General features: G+C 41.9%; 1 protein-coding gene across 1 annotated transcript in view; it reads right to left on the reverse strand.

Annotated features, from left to right (window-relative positions):
- Positions 1 to 13,991, reverse strand: part of LOC115381447 (glypican-1-like) — a 49,458-nt gene extending 35,467 nt beyond the window's left edge. Inside the window, exons 1-2 of the mRNA XM_030082822.1 lie at positions 13,917 to 13,991; positions 13,621 to 13,815 (exon numbers count right to left, since the gene is read on the reverse strand). Coding sequence (XP_029938682.1) covers positions 13,621 to 13,771 — 151 coding nt within the window. The 5' untranslated portion in view covers positions 13,772 to 13,815; positions 13,917 to 13,991. The remainder of the gene's footprint in view (positions 1 to 13,620; positions 13,816 to 13,916) is intronic.
- Positions 13,992 to 14,571: the final 580 nt, after the last annotated feature.

Consider the following 14,571-nt stretch of genomic DNA (forward strand, 5'->3'; position numbering starts at 1 on the left):
TTAAAACCTCCATTTAGTATTTTGCATAAAACCAATCTGATCATTGAAATATTCATTCAAAGCTCTGAGTTTTGCAATCCATTATACCCCAAACTATCGAAGTGCAAAATATCCTGGGACTGGTAGAACAGTCAATGCCATGGCTGATAATGCCGGATCTGTTAGTCAGAACTGACTCTCAAGATTCTCACTCAGACAAGGCTGAGTCTAATTCATGTGACAGCTGGGCCGACACCATCACTTAGTTCTTTTTACCACTTTAAGCATCCCTGTTGCCTGTGTGGCCTGTTTTCCAGCACCTAAGCAGCCCAAAAAAGCTTGAATTATTCTTATCATTTGCAAAATAAGTAAGATTTATTTCCATAATATGATGAAGATTTGTACTAATATTTATTTACGATGTCAGTCTTAAGAAAATCTCACAGCGATCAGGCAGCAGTAGCTTTATTATTTTTTTTTTTTTCAAACTTGGGGAAGGTACTGACATGTGTTCATTGCTGAATATGTTGTGTTTATAATGAGGGTATCCTTTGCGAAGTGGAGCGCGCTGGTCGATAGTGTTCACAACTACGTATCAAGCCATCCATCTTCTAGACCAGCTTTATCCACACGAGGGTCGCAGGGTGCTGGCACCTGTCCAATCTAAGACAAGGCAGTCCATCAAAGGACTAATACAAAGAGACACTAAATCACACGCGTGCGCACACACACACACACACACACACACACACACACACACACACACACACACATTAGAGCATTATGGAACATGCTCTTCGTAAGTAAAAACGTGAAAACATGCTAGCTGCACACACCTCTTGGACAGTAGATTCAAGTCTTGCTGTGAAACATTTTCATCCGGACTCTACATGTTCTTCCTGTGCCTGCAAGAGCTTTCTGACTGAGCAGCCATGCTTGCCTGTTCTCAACAAATGAGAAACTAACGGAGCAAACTTTCAACATAACAACGAAAACTTGAGTGAAATTTGAAAGACTCAAATCACTGTGTGAAAATATGAAGAGATATATTTGATTTGTCTGAGTTTAAGACTGTAATGAAAAGTGAGGAAAACCAATCCAAAGCAGCAATGTAAACTTCACAGGAAGGTAGGAACTGTTTTTACTGAAATGTGTCACTGTTTCCCATGGTGCCCATGAGCAAGACCTCACTGGACCTGCTGCACAGAGTGTGGTATCTTTCAGACAAAAAGCATCGTGGACATCTTGGTGTATCATAAGATTATGATGCACATTGTGTGAAATATTATGAGCTGAGGAGTCGGTTTTATGCAGTTCACTACCCTTAACAAATAAACTTTCCTGCCAGTCCCAACAGTAATGTATGTAATAAAGAAGAAATGCCATGAAATAACAATATCACAAAAAAAAAAAAAAAAAAAAAAAAAAAAGAAATCACATAAAATTACCTCTGCGCTAACACTCAGCAGGTTAAAGTGATCAAAAAGTGTGAGGGAGGCTGGCTGTACGGAGCACAGTGGGGCTCAAGACTGCACACACACAGCAGGCTGGCACAGTTGGGATTTTCACAGCAACAAGTCTAATTATAGGTCCGTGGCTGAGCCTCACATGCAGAAACACATGGAAAAAAAAATAGATATATAATTCAGAGTTGCGGATCCTTGATGTTGGTTTCAGGTTCACCATTAACATACCACAACTTCGCATGACATCCGGGGGGGGTAAAAAGCATTTGTGAGTGAGTATAAAATGTGTGATTTAACTGCCAACAAATCCCCAACTTGCTATTTCTCTGAAATCTTGCAGGTTTATGTAGGCGTATGTACATTCAACCCTCAGCCTTGAAAGTCAATCATCGATTCACTCTGCTCACATGCAATGCATCATGGAGACAGTCGTTGCTGCTGGAAACTGCTGCCAAATCTGCTTGTTTCACCTCGTAGAGCTGTGACGGATTCACCTGCCACAGACACCCAGTCACACTCAATGAGATCTGCCGCTGATAATACTCTCCACCGGTGATCCAATCGCTGCTGTTAGTGTGCATGCATGTGTGGCTGTGACCTCTCAGTCAGGACACTGTGTGATCAACAAAGACACTTGTGACTGCACAGAAGCATGAAATGATTCTATTTTCCTCCAAAGAGACTATTTAGGCTGTAAAAGTGATGAAAATCCTGCTGAAGATGGAAAAAATATGCTGTCAGTCTTATACAAAAGTACAGAGAACATTGCAAAAGACCGTGTTTGTGATCTTAAAAGGTTTTGGAGTTTGTACTAAATAACAGTGACGAGAGGTAATTTGAAGATACGTTGCAGAGGCTTCTCTGGGGTGGTACCAATCCCAGCTTACCATCACAAACCACATACCATTACTAATTTCCAATTTTTTGAGAGGAAACCCACACATGTACCTCCAGACAGGCCTCAATCAAGTTCTGATAACGGACGGTCATCTCAGACTCATTAACCAGTAACAGACGATCCATAACTCTGTTGATTAATATCAGTAAAGTTGTCATGGTGCTAATTCTCAGTTCTCCATTAACTCAATTCTCTAGCTCCTCATTTTCAGGTAGTTCAAATAAGGAGGTCAGTTTGCTTTCATCCCCGGCAGCTTAGACCACAGCACACACCACAGCACACAGTTCAATGTTTTAAATCCGCATTAAAAAAAAAAAAAAAAAAAATATATATATATATATATATATATTTTGCAGCAATGACTCTGCTGGAAACCATTGCACTAATAGGCTAAAGATATAAGAAAAAATTGACTCGGCAGCATTTGTGAAAACACCAATTTTCATGCCTCCAATTTTTGCAGAAACAATTAATCCTTGTAACAATCCATTAATTGGATGCTCGATGGTCGCGGGTCTGCGTTGGCTCGTTGGGCTGCAAAGGTTAGCGAAATGGAAAGTCGAGCTCTATAATGATTCGCTGTACATTCTCTGTCTCCACTGAGGACACGGTGCCTGTGTCCTCCCTAACATTACCAGCCACAATGCATGCTGGTTAATATGTGGAACTGCGCGCTGTGAGCTGAAACGTTAGGCTGAATGACTTAAGCCGGCACATCTCATCCCCTCCTGCCATCCCTTCTCACTGTCATGCAGAGTCGTTAAAATATTCAGACAGCTCAAGTGAACGATAAGTTGCTATTCTTATCTGTTTTGTCTCTCGGTTCTGTAAGAGGTGAGTGGACTCAGTTCATTATTCTTCATTAAAGACAGAGACCGAACACCTCTTAGGCTGCATAAAGAAAATGATAGTAATAAATCTTTGCGGAGAGAAATCACGCTAATAAATTAATGCTGAAATGCTAGCAATTAATAACTTCTATTGCAATAATTTCATAATCTTTGTGTTTAAATTACCTGTGTAGCCAGCCAAGTATTCAAACCAGAGCATGTTCAGTTTTATATTTACTCTATTTTCTAAGGTGAGATGGAAAAACAAAATAGATCTATATACAGTGTATAGATATCCTTACATCTTTAGCATATAGCATGGCTCGTTGTAAAATCCTCCTATATTCACTGAGCAGTTCAACTAGTGAGCGACATCCAAATGTCACTGGTGACTAAGTCGCTGGTGTTACACAAACTATGTTTTGCTTGATATTTTGGCGGAACATAATTTACAATCTGCTTTACCTCTGTAATTGTTATTGGCATTAATATTAAAGGATCGCTTGTCATCTCTTGTCCACCTGCTGACAGCGTTGTCGAAAGATGACGTTGTATAATACTCTCCAGGTTGTATCACAGGTCTTTTATGAGCGCGTGTATGAATATACTGTGCAGTGTTGGACCCAGACAGTTAAAAAAAAAAAAATAGACAAGTTACGTATGTTATGTATGTTAATAGTTGTTATTTTAATAGATTAAAACAGTATAGAAGGCTGCAGTATGATTGTGAACTACAGTGTACCAGTTTGTTTTACTTGATGTAAATATTTGCTGTCCGAGCAGCACAAATATCAATAAATCTGAATCTTGCCCACACACACACACACACACACACACACACACACACACACACACACACACACACACACACAAACACACACACACACACACACACACAGAATGCAGGGGGCTTTGTGGAGCATATGTATGACAAGCATTGACTCATAAAGCTGCTGAGTAACCACCATGTCCAACCATCAGACACACAACTCATCTTTTCATTTGGAAAACAGATGGATGCTCAACTCAAGGAGAAGGGGGAGGAGGAAGGCTGGCTGGAGGAGGAGAAAGCAAAAATAGCATGAGATGAGGAGGAGGAAGTAAACATTAAAGTGAGCGAAGAGAACAAGGGGAAGAAGTGTGGACTGGAGCATGGGGGGAGAAGGCAGGAAGATGCACTGAAGGCGAGAGGCAGAGGTTACGGCGAAGTGATACTGATTTGTTTCGCATTGATTTTTAGGAGCAAAGATTGATGTTAGGGCCATCGAACGGGTTGTGCTTTTGCTCCTCAGCTCTTTTTTTTTTGTGCCCCTCAACCACCGATTCTATAATACGTGATGGTCATAAAGATGCAGGAGGCCTGCATGTCTCTGACCTGAACATTAATCAGTTTGACTTGATTACATGTGTTCAATAGAGAATTTAATCTTCTTGTGCCGTTGCTCGTAGTCATTCACAATAAAACAGGTACATACCTAGAATGTAAATTTTCATACATGCGACAGTATTACCAACCGCCAGTGTGAACAGCAAGACAGACTATTTGTTCCTAACCTGTGAATGAACAATAGACCTGATTTATTAGGATCCTGCACACAGCGTGCTAAATCACACGTGTGCACGCACACACACACACACACACACACACACACACACACACACACACACACACAGATTGCACTTTCATTGTGTGTGCATTTTGCTGGCGATCATTTGTGAAGTACAACCTGAGTGACATCAAGCACAAACATGAATATTCAAAAGAGAATTGTGCATGCTTTAAAACCTCTTTAAACAGGAACAATCTGCTGGCTTCCTTCTTTGTTTGTGTGCATTCACCATGGACTGATTAATCAAAATGCTGAGTGCAAACAATCAATGAAAAATAACATAATATCAAGAAGTTGAACATGTTAAACGTTATTGTCAAACATATGTTTTTTTTTTCCAACTGTGCAATTGCCTTAGAACAATCAAAATAGATGCATTAGTGCATTTCTGTTGTTCTTTTGTTGCAAACTTACTACAATCACATTGTAACCACAAACAGAACACATTCGCTGGTCTTCCAGGGCACATATACATTAGTGGTAAACTGACATATTTTATACTGACCTTTGATTTCATACAAAGGTCAACAACTTTTCCAAACAGTAAATGTCAGATCTGTCAGTCCTCACTTGCTAGATAAATAATGCGTTCTGTATCACTTAGCTGCAAATGTGTTTCACAATCCAGTTTATCCTGACTTGAAAGAATAGAAATAAAGTAACGGCATATACGCACGTTACAGTGCTTAACCACACAGATGCAGAACAATAATGGAGCTAAAACAATGAGGATGAAGCTAAATTCTCCAGGTAGAAGTTAAGCACTTTCTCCGATGGCAGTAAGGGTTCAAGGGAATTAAGCTAAATGATTCAAATCAATACATCTTAATCTGCTTTCTGAAGAATTAAATGATATTTCAGTCGTTTGAATCCATACAGCTTACTTGTTAGCCAGAACCAGAGTTGTGAGAATCTGCAGCCACCGAGACACTAAACATTGAAGCTTGGACAAAGCACATGAACAAAATACAGCACGTATCGTGACTGTTGTACATTTACAACATGAACTATAGTGTGGTCTGTTCAGGTCTGTTTCAGACAAGGAAAATTGGTCAAGAAATTGCACAACACACACAGTAGACAATACAATACAATACAACACAAAAGGCACCAATTCCCTCACTCATATTTTCATTTTTAGTCCTGATATTTGTATCTCAGGATAGCAGGTTTTCGCTCAACTGCAAAACAGTATATTGTCAATCTTTTAGTGAAAAGCGTCTGCAGAGAAATGAAATATGGAACTTGGGATCCAGGATCTGTATCAAACTGACTGTACCAACCCAAACGCATGTGCTTCATCATCGGTTGGGTGAAGATGAAGGACAAACAACCAGGAAATAGCTTTCTCCTTTCTTCCAATGTAGCTTATGGTCTACACTCCACCCTGTCCCCCCCGCCTCCCCCTTCCTCCTCCTCACCTCCATCTCTTTCTCTCTCTCTCATGTTGCTACATCAGACATCATGAAAGATTCACAGCTCTGCTTTTAACAACCAACCAAAGTCTTCTCTCTCTGTCTGTCTTTCACACACACACACACACACACACACACACACACACACACACACACACACACACACACACACACACACACACACACATACACACACAGAAAAACCTTGCAGTCAGAGATCTGCGCCTGTCTACAGAAACAATGTAGTGATGGCATCCAGAGTAAGCCAGACAACGGGGACTGAGGAAGGCAGCGTGCCAAAGTTATAGAACAGCTTCTCTCTCTCTTTGCATGTGTGTGTGTATGTGTGTGTGTGTGTGTGTGTATACGGTATTTGGCGTTCCACTCAGTGGCGTGTGCTGTGGGCGCCTCAGTGAGCATGTGATGTGTGACAGATGACGGACAGTATCAATTTCCTCCCTTACACACATGTGGCGTAAACACACACACACACACACACGCAAAGCGACTTCACAGACAATGTGGGCAGATACGAGCCTCATCAGTCAAAACAGCCGTGATTCACATCTGTCTAAATTCATGATGCAGCACTGTGTCGCACAGAATAACAGAACAACAGAAATACTTCATTAATCCCATTGAAAAATTCTTGAACCAGCAGATGTGGCTGCCACATTTAAGGAACTCTATCCATCCACTGGGAGCAGTTTGAAGTTCAGTGTTTTGTTCAAGGACATTTAAAAAAAAACAGTGGAGATTGGGAATCAAACCTACAACCTTGAATTAGAAGTATGACCACTTTGCCATCCAAGACTGGTGCTCAGCACAGGGAAAGTAGGAGCATCAGTTTTGTGTATATAATATCAAAAAAGAGGACAAATGGCTCATAACGGTATTCTGAACTTACGACACAATCATTTAGGGCCTTTTGTGAACAATGCTTCCAGTATAGAAGAAATTATTTGAAGCTGCATTACAACTATTAAACAATCCCAGGCAGATTTTTCATAACTCCAAGGAATAAAAAAGGCTTTTTTTTCAAAATGTCATTAAAATAATATTTAGTCAGGTATTCACTGAATTCTTAGGTGTGAATGTTTGGTGATTCAGGCAAGCTTAAATCACAAAATAGTCATCTTACCTTATAAGTAAAATTATCTTTCTTAAATGTCTATGTTTGCTTTACCATCATCTAAATCCTGACCAATATTCACACTCATGGAAAACTCACAGCCAGGTAAATAATATGTGGGTACAAATGAACTTGGCCTTTTTCAAGCTGATTGTCTCGTTAAAGAGTTAGTCGCTGATACCACCTGCTGATAATCAAACCTGTAATCGATCCTAATCCAACAGTAATCTGGCCAGCAGCACATTGTGTCGTGTTAAACTTAAATCGTTCAAACAGATAAGTTTCTGCTCCTCTTCTTACAAATATAAAACAACTTAACAAGAACTCACTTTTTGGGGCTGCATAAGAGAAACACGCACAGATTAAAAACTCAATACCCGCCTGCAAAGTGCGAAGTGTGTGCATGATACACTCTGCCTCTGTGCGTCTTTGTCACTCGATCACATGGGTGTGTGCTGCTCTGCACAGACAAAGCATGTGTGAATGAATCTAAGTGTCTTCTCCAGAGATGGTGTTGGCTTTCAGTGACTTTTAAACACACATGCATGCACACTCACACTCACACACACACACGGTATAAGATGAGATAGTCTTCAACTATTGACCAAGTGAAGGACACAATGTGAGAGGTAAAAGCGCTCGCAGGCACACAGACAGACAGGCAGGTAGAGGGAAAGACAACTTCCATTCAAACGCTGCTAGACCTATAGGGCAAAGAGGAATGAATGAAGACCGAGAAGAATAGACTCCTTTTTTTCTCCAGCAAGGAATCTAGAGCATTCGGTTGTCAAATTACACACACTTTACTGAGGAATTATGATAGCTATCATATCCACTCCGAAAAACAGGTACAGTGATACAGTGTTATGCCAGTATAATCCTGTTCATGCAGACATTTTACAGACAAACTGCCCTTTATGTTTTGTTTTGTTGTTTAACAGTAATTCAGTGAAAGCTAAACTTTGCCTCTGTCTGCAAACGTGTCAACTAAAGTAGTAAAGCTTGATATCAGCAACATTGTCTTTCTTTTCTTTTCTGTAATGCATTAAACTATGAAAAACTTGTGGAGTAATTTGAAAGTAGTCAAGCTGATTGTCAGTGATGATTTGTGAAAACATGTGCTACTCTGTCAGCATGTTTTATTCTTGACTTCTTAACATCAGTTTAAAGTTTTGAAGGCACTGGTATGGTGACACGCTGGAAGAGATCCATGAGGCACTAATAATTAGGTAGCAAAACTGATCATTTTGTGTAGTTAAACACATTAAGAGTTGTTGTTTAAAGGCAGTTATTTTGAATTTATTTTATGAAAAGTATGATGAACTTTCAAACATCACCTAATAAATTACTTCTTCACTTTGTATTATTGCATAAATCTTTAATATTTAAACAAATCTGTTATAAAGAATCAATTTTAATGGCATACTGATACTTTGTAGTTTGTATGTAATTAACCTCTCTCTGAATCATTTAAACAGGTTATAAAATGTTAGTGTGTCAAATTTTCAAACTGAAGACGTTAATTGTGGGAACAGGAGATGATTTGCCAAAGCAGAGAAGAAATAAAACAGTTTTTTTTTTTTTTTTTTTTTTTTTAATATATTAAAAATTGTCATTATTTTTTGCTCAGTCTACAAATCCCAAATAAGAACGGATGGGGGTACATCAGGCACAGCTACCCCACCACACAGAGCCCGGAACGGCGGGTACCAGATCACCCACCCGGCATGCCCGGACCGAGCCCCCACAGGAGCCAACACCCTGTGAACAACCGCACCAAACCCAAAGCCGAGGCAACACCCAGGCCATTGACAACAGCTCCCAAAGCACAATCCATCAGAAGGAGAAAAGGGAGCTCAGACAGCGGACTGCGAGACCCCCCCCCCCCCCCCCCCCCGCCGCAGACACCACCAAAGTCATCCACCGCAAGCCCCAGTGGCACACACCACACCATGAGCCAACCAAAACTGCTGGAGAAGGTGGAGGGTGGAGCCCTCCTGCAGTCGCTCTCACATCTCAGAACGCAAAGCACCCTGATCCGAGTGGCCAGGATCGGAGGGATCCACACCAGGCTGCCACTGAGCTGCAGACCCCAGTACGCCGCAGTTTATAGGTCCTTATTGGATATCTGGTAGAGGTGAGTTTGGGATAAGGCGCTGTCCTGGTTTGTAGCAGTTGTGTTTTTAGATATGCGGTATTATGTTATTCATAAGCATAAAAGAACTATCCTGTCGTCGTCCTCCATATCAAAAGAATATAAACTTTAACCTTTAAATATAATGCAATGTAGCTATTATGTCATGATCCAGATTCATACACAAAGTGCTTTAGCAAATTCTTTTCAACGAAGGACAACCATGTTCAAGAAAGAAATGTCAACTCTTACAGAAAGCAATTGTACTCTTCATTACATAACAAGCCTCATGCCATTCCAGTGAGACATTTTGAGCAAATCTACAACAACATAGAAAGGGCATTTGGAGATGGAGCCCACTGAGCCCATTGCTGGTGATGGTGAAGCAGAGGCCAGACGATTACCAGACTCCGGCAGATTTCTCCAGTGGGAAACAAGAATGCTTTATAATTATGTAGCATGGTGAGTCACTGCACCACTGGTGATACTGGGTATATTTTTGGTCTTGACTGTCTGGCCAAAGAGCTGACACTGCCATCCGTCTTGTAGGTTAAAAAAAAAGAAAAGAAAAAAAAAACACAAATACTCCTTAACACAGGTGTTGCCAAGGTTCAGTGTACTGCCCAACTTCAGAAGGAAGCGTTGTGCATCTGACTTGTATCACAGAGCTTAACTTTTAAGCACTACCCTGCGATCTTTATCACTTTATTTACTGAGGGATTTGCTATCCCGTGAAGTTTGTCAAGTCGGGTCACCTTCTCTAACACTGCGGCGCTCTGTATATAATGCTAATTGTAAACTGCCCATGACTGGCAACAGCTGGGTCTTGTCCCAAATCATTAGCGAAAGCGTTCGTCCCTTCCAGTGTGAGCCTGCTCACACTGGAAGGCCACAGGGCTGAAACATCTGTGCCTCTGTTTACTGCGCTAAGCATAACAGAAACATTCAGATGTTGAGCGAAGCTAAATGTTGTGCTTTAATTTGTGTCGAAGTGATTAGGTTAGTGATGATGATGGTGATGATGATGGTTTGATGTCAGCTTCCCTGCAGTGAAACTGATTGAACATTTGTCCCAGTTTGATTTTATTTAGATTTTTATTATACACATATATGCATGTATTTGTGTGTTGTGACAAAAAGTCAGACTATGCAAACAGAGAGATCATGCAAACTGCAAAAACAATAATTACTTGGTATCCTTATCCAACTTAAACACTCCTCACACCCCATACACACACACCACTAACCTCCCGAGAAAAAGAAATAAAAGACAATCCCAGTGATTGCAGCGAGGTGTATTCATGCTCTTCAGCTCTACTTGTGGTGTTGGAAATTGATTGTGAAAGAGAAATCAGGTTGCTTCAGCTCTCAATGCTACACAATATCATCAATTATAGCATCAGTGTTGAACAATACGACCTCCTGTTTCATGGTGATGTTGCTAAACATTTTGTAATCTTGTTTTGAAAACATCAACTTTAGCGATCCCCAGGAGATAACGGCCAGGCTGCTGTATCAGCAAAGACAACAACTTTATAATTTTGCAGGTCTGCACAAGGATAACTTACGCTTGTGAACTCTACATTTTCATGTTTTTGCAAATGCAATCTGTGTAATTGTGTCAATTATTGTTTGGAGTGTACTGCGGTGAAGTTCATTTCAGATCAGTGGAATTATGAGAACCAATGTGTAGCTTCATGTTACACAGGAGAGCACTTAACATTTATTGAAAGAAGATTGGTACTAAAACTGAATGAGTTACTAACATTTTCTACTTCTGCTAAACAAATAAAAATCTCATAAAATCATCCAATACTGTGCACATTAGTTTTAAGTAAGCACTACATGCTCAAAAAAAAAATTAAAGAGATTATAAAAGTTGCAATATAATCATAATCTATGATCAATTAACCTTTCCTCTAAAGGGAGCGAACACGAAGAGATGATTTAAAGAATTTTAAATAGATCAGTTTGTGCTTTTGTTTACTGGAAACTTCACCCCTCCTACAGAGTGGTATTTGCAGAGGAACTTGAACGAGTCTGACTTTACCAGGCCAGAAAATCTAAATTGACCAACATGAGGTCGATGAGATGAGAAAGACCGAAGAGCTCGCTCTTTCTGAGGATTCCTGCTGTCCGTCACCATCCCTCTGTTTCTATCTGGATGTCAGTTTTAATGAGTTCTGGGAAAGCACAACTTCTGCTCACATAACTATAACAGATCAAACACCAAGAGACGACAGCATTGTGATTTTCATCTGTCAATAAAAGATTAGTTTTAGATGGAAAAGGAAATAGGGAGAGAGAGAGAGAGAGAGAGAGAGAGTAAGAGAGAGAGAGAGAGAGTAAGAGAGAGAGAGAGAGAGAGAGAGAGAGAGAGAGAGAGAGAGAGAGAGAGAGAGAGAGAGAGACCTCTTAGGTCTCCTTCACAGTCATTCGTGAAACACCAACAGAGACCCTGAGTGACTCACCTGCTCTGTCTCTGTCAGCCTGCCTCACTGTCTGAGCCTGTTTTTTCCTGTCTCTTTCTTTTTCCTCTCTCTCTCTCTGTACACACATCTCTTCGCCTTGCTCTTATCAGCTTGCTGCTTTCTATCTCAGACAAACACCCACATGCACACACAAAGACAAACACACACACGCACACGCACACACACACACACATCCAATATTAATAACTCTTCAGCCCTTATCCACCCCACATTTTCATTGACACTTCATGAAATGACCTTCAGATCTCTCTCTCTCTCTCTCTCTCTCTCTCTCTCTCTCTCTCTCTCTCTCTCTCTCTCTCTCTCTCACACACACACACACACACTCTCTCTCTCTCTTTCTCACACACACTGATCACATAAACACGCCTCATTCTCATCTCCCAATGCATCCTGAGGCTTCTGCTGTCTGTACATCTTCAGGTAAAACACAGGGAAAGGAAGACAGCGACACATGATCGCCTTAAAGGTGAAAACAACTCAATTACATTTTCCTCCAGACCAGGGCAGGTTGATCAGCGTCTCTGGGCAGTGCAGTCCAAAGAGAGCAGCTCCAGAGACTTTGATGTGTGATCTCAGACAGATTACTTGACTGGTTGGGTAATTGACTGATTGATTAAATGCGTGATTGCTTGACTTATTTGACAGCTGGCTGACAAGAAAAGGTCAAGTAAAGACACAAAAGAGAAGAATGAGTGCAAACCATGTTCTTCACCTCAACTGCAGCTTAATGCCGAGAGCCTGTTGAGTTATTGTTGTTTGTCGATAGTGCCCCAGGCAGGCCTTAATTGTAAGTTTATGCAAATGAAAAAAGCAATTTCAGCCTTTATGGGTTTCACACACACACACACACACACACACACACACACACACACACAAACTGCACACCTGAATCCTACAACAAAACACATGATTAAAGAAATTCCCCAGCACACAATTGTCCACGACTGTTATTCAACAGTGGTGGGCAGTAAGGAAGTTTATACTGCACTGTAATTTAATATGAAAAGCTGTTAACACTTGCTGCGAAAGCATCAGTAAACAACAGTAAATACAATGAAGACACTATAATACCGCCACAAGACTCATGGCTTACACACACACCTGCAACCCTGCCCTGAGCAGACAATGGAAAGCCCTGAAAGGATTAGAATAAAGATGTGCAGGAGTGCCTATAGACAGGGGAAACACTTCGCACTTGAGGAGTGTGTGTGTGTGTGGGGGGGGGGGGGGGGGGGGGGGGGGGGGGGGGGGGGAATAAGAGGTACAGGCACATGGAGCGAGATGCCGCAAAATCTGTCCCATGTAACAATGAAACAAGTGTATGCAGCCGAAAACTTATCTTCAAGAGGTTTGGCAGGAGTTTTAAATCTATGCATAGTAACTGTTAAACACACCAAACCACAGTGCATGCACCCCGCGATATGCAATTATGGAGAAACAAACTTCACTAGGCATGATGAGGGGGATTTTGCAAAGTAACACTGGAAATTGTAGGAATTCCCAGGCATCCGCAATGCATCCCAATATGGTAGGCTATGTTATGTGCAGCAATCATTTTGAGAACACTTGTTATCGTTAAAAACAGTATATGATTCAGCAAATCCAGTGAAGTGCATCAAAATGTGTGTTTTCTTCTCTGACACCCCTCCAGCAAAACTCACCGGAGATCTCTGTCTGTGGTACCCCGGTCAGAGTGAAGCCTTTCCCGGTGTAGAACTGCCGCAGGTCGGCGCAGCTTTTATCCGCCCCGTTCACCGGGCCCGGTGCCGCGCACAGACACGCCAGGACGCAGAGGACCACCGGGAGACGCATCTTCTTCTGAGGTGTAGTCCCTTTCCTTTCTTTCTTTCTCTTTCCTCCACAGGCAGACGGGAAACCGGGAGTTTTCTGGAGAGCCTTTCCTTAGGCGTGTTCCTGCTATTTCTCTCTCTTTCTTTGTATATATATATTTACTTACAAGACTTTTCGGCGCGTCAGCAGAAGCGCCGCGTCCCGTTCAAACTACACAAAGCTCCGGCTTGACTGATACACCTAACGAAGGGGGAGGCGACCGCGCGGGGTGTTTCTGCGTGAAAAGCAGAGCTGCGACGCGCGTCTGGAGGTGTCAGGTACATCCCGCTGCTCCTCCCTCCTCCTCCTCCACCTCCTCCTCCTCCCTCCTCCTCCTCCTCCTCCCCTGCTCGGTGCTGCTGGCTGCAGAGATGCGAGAGACAAAAGGAGAAGAGAGCGCGTGTGAGAGCAGGTGTCGCTCCGTGAAAAGCCGGCTCGCGCGCAGGACTACCGCCTCATGGCTGAGTCAGACAGCCGCTGGGCAGGAAAGCTCCAGATGTGTGGCTTCAGGTGAGGCTTGCAGCGGAGCGGGAGGGAGACCTGTGCGCTGACTCGCTCCTCTTCAGGTTCCGGGACAATGAAAGAAGCCTGGGCTGGTGGGAGTGTGCGGCACCCGGCGCTGATGCTCTCTCTTCCACCTCTCTCTCTTTGTGTGTGGATGCCAGCGTGCGCCCTTGTGCCGCAAGAGTGAAACAACGCCATCTGCAGGTTATACAAGCTGGGATGAGAAAAAAAATATATAATTATTTTCCCTAAACGAAATATTTATGTATATTTATTTT

The sequence above is a fragment of the Salarias fasciatus genome, chromosome 23 (genome assembly GCF_902148845.1).
Source record: "Salarias fasciatus chromosome 23, fSalaFa1.1, whole genome shotgun sequence".
Taxonomy (NCBI): Eukaryota; Metazoa; Chordata; class Actinopteri; order Blenniiformes; family Blenniidae; genus Salarias; species Salarias fasciatus.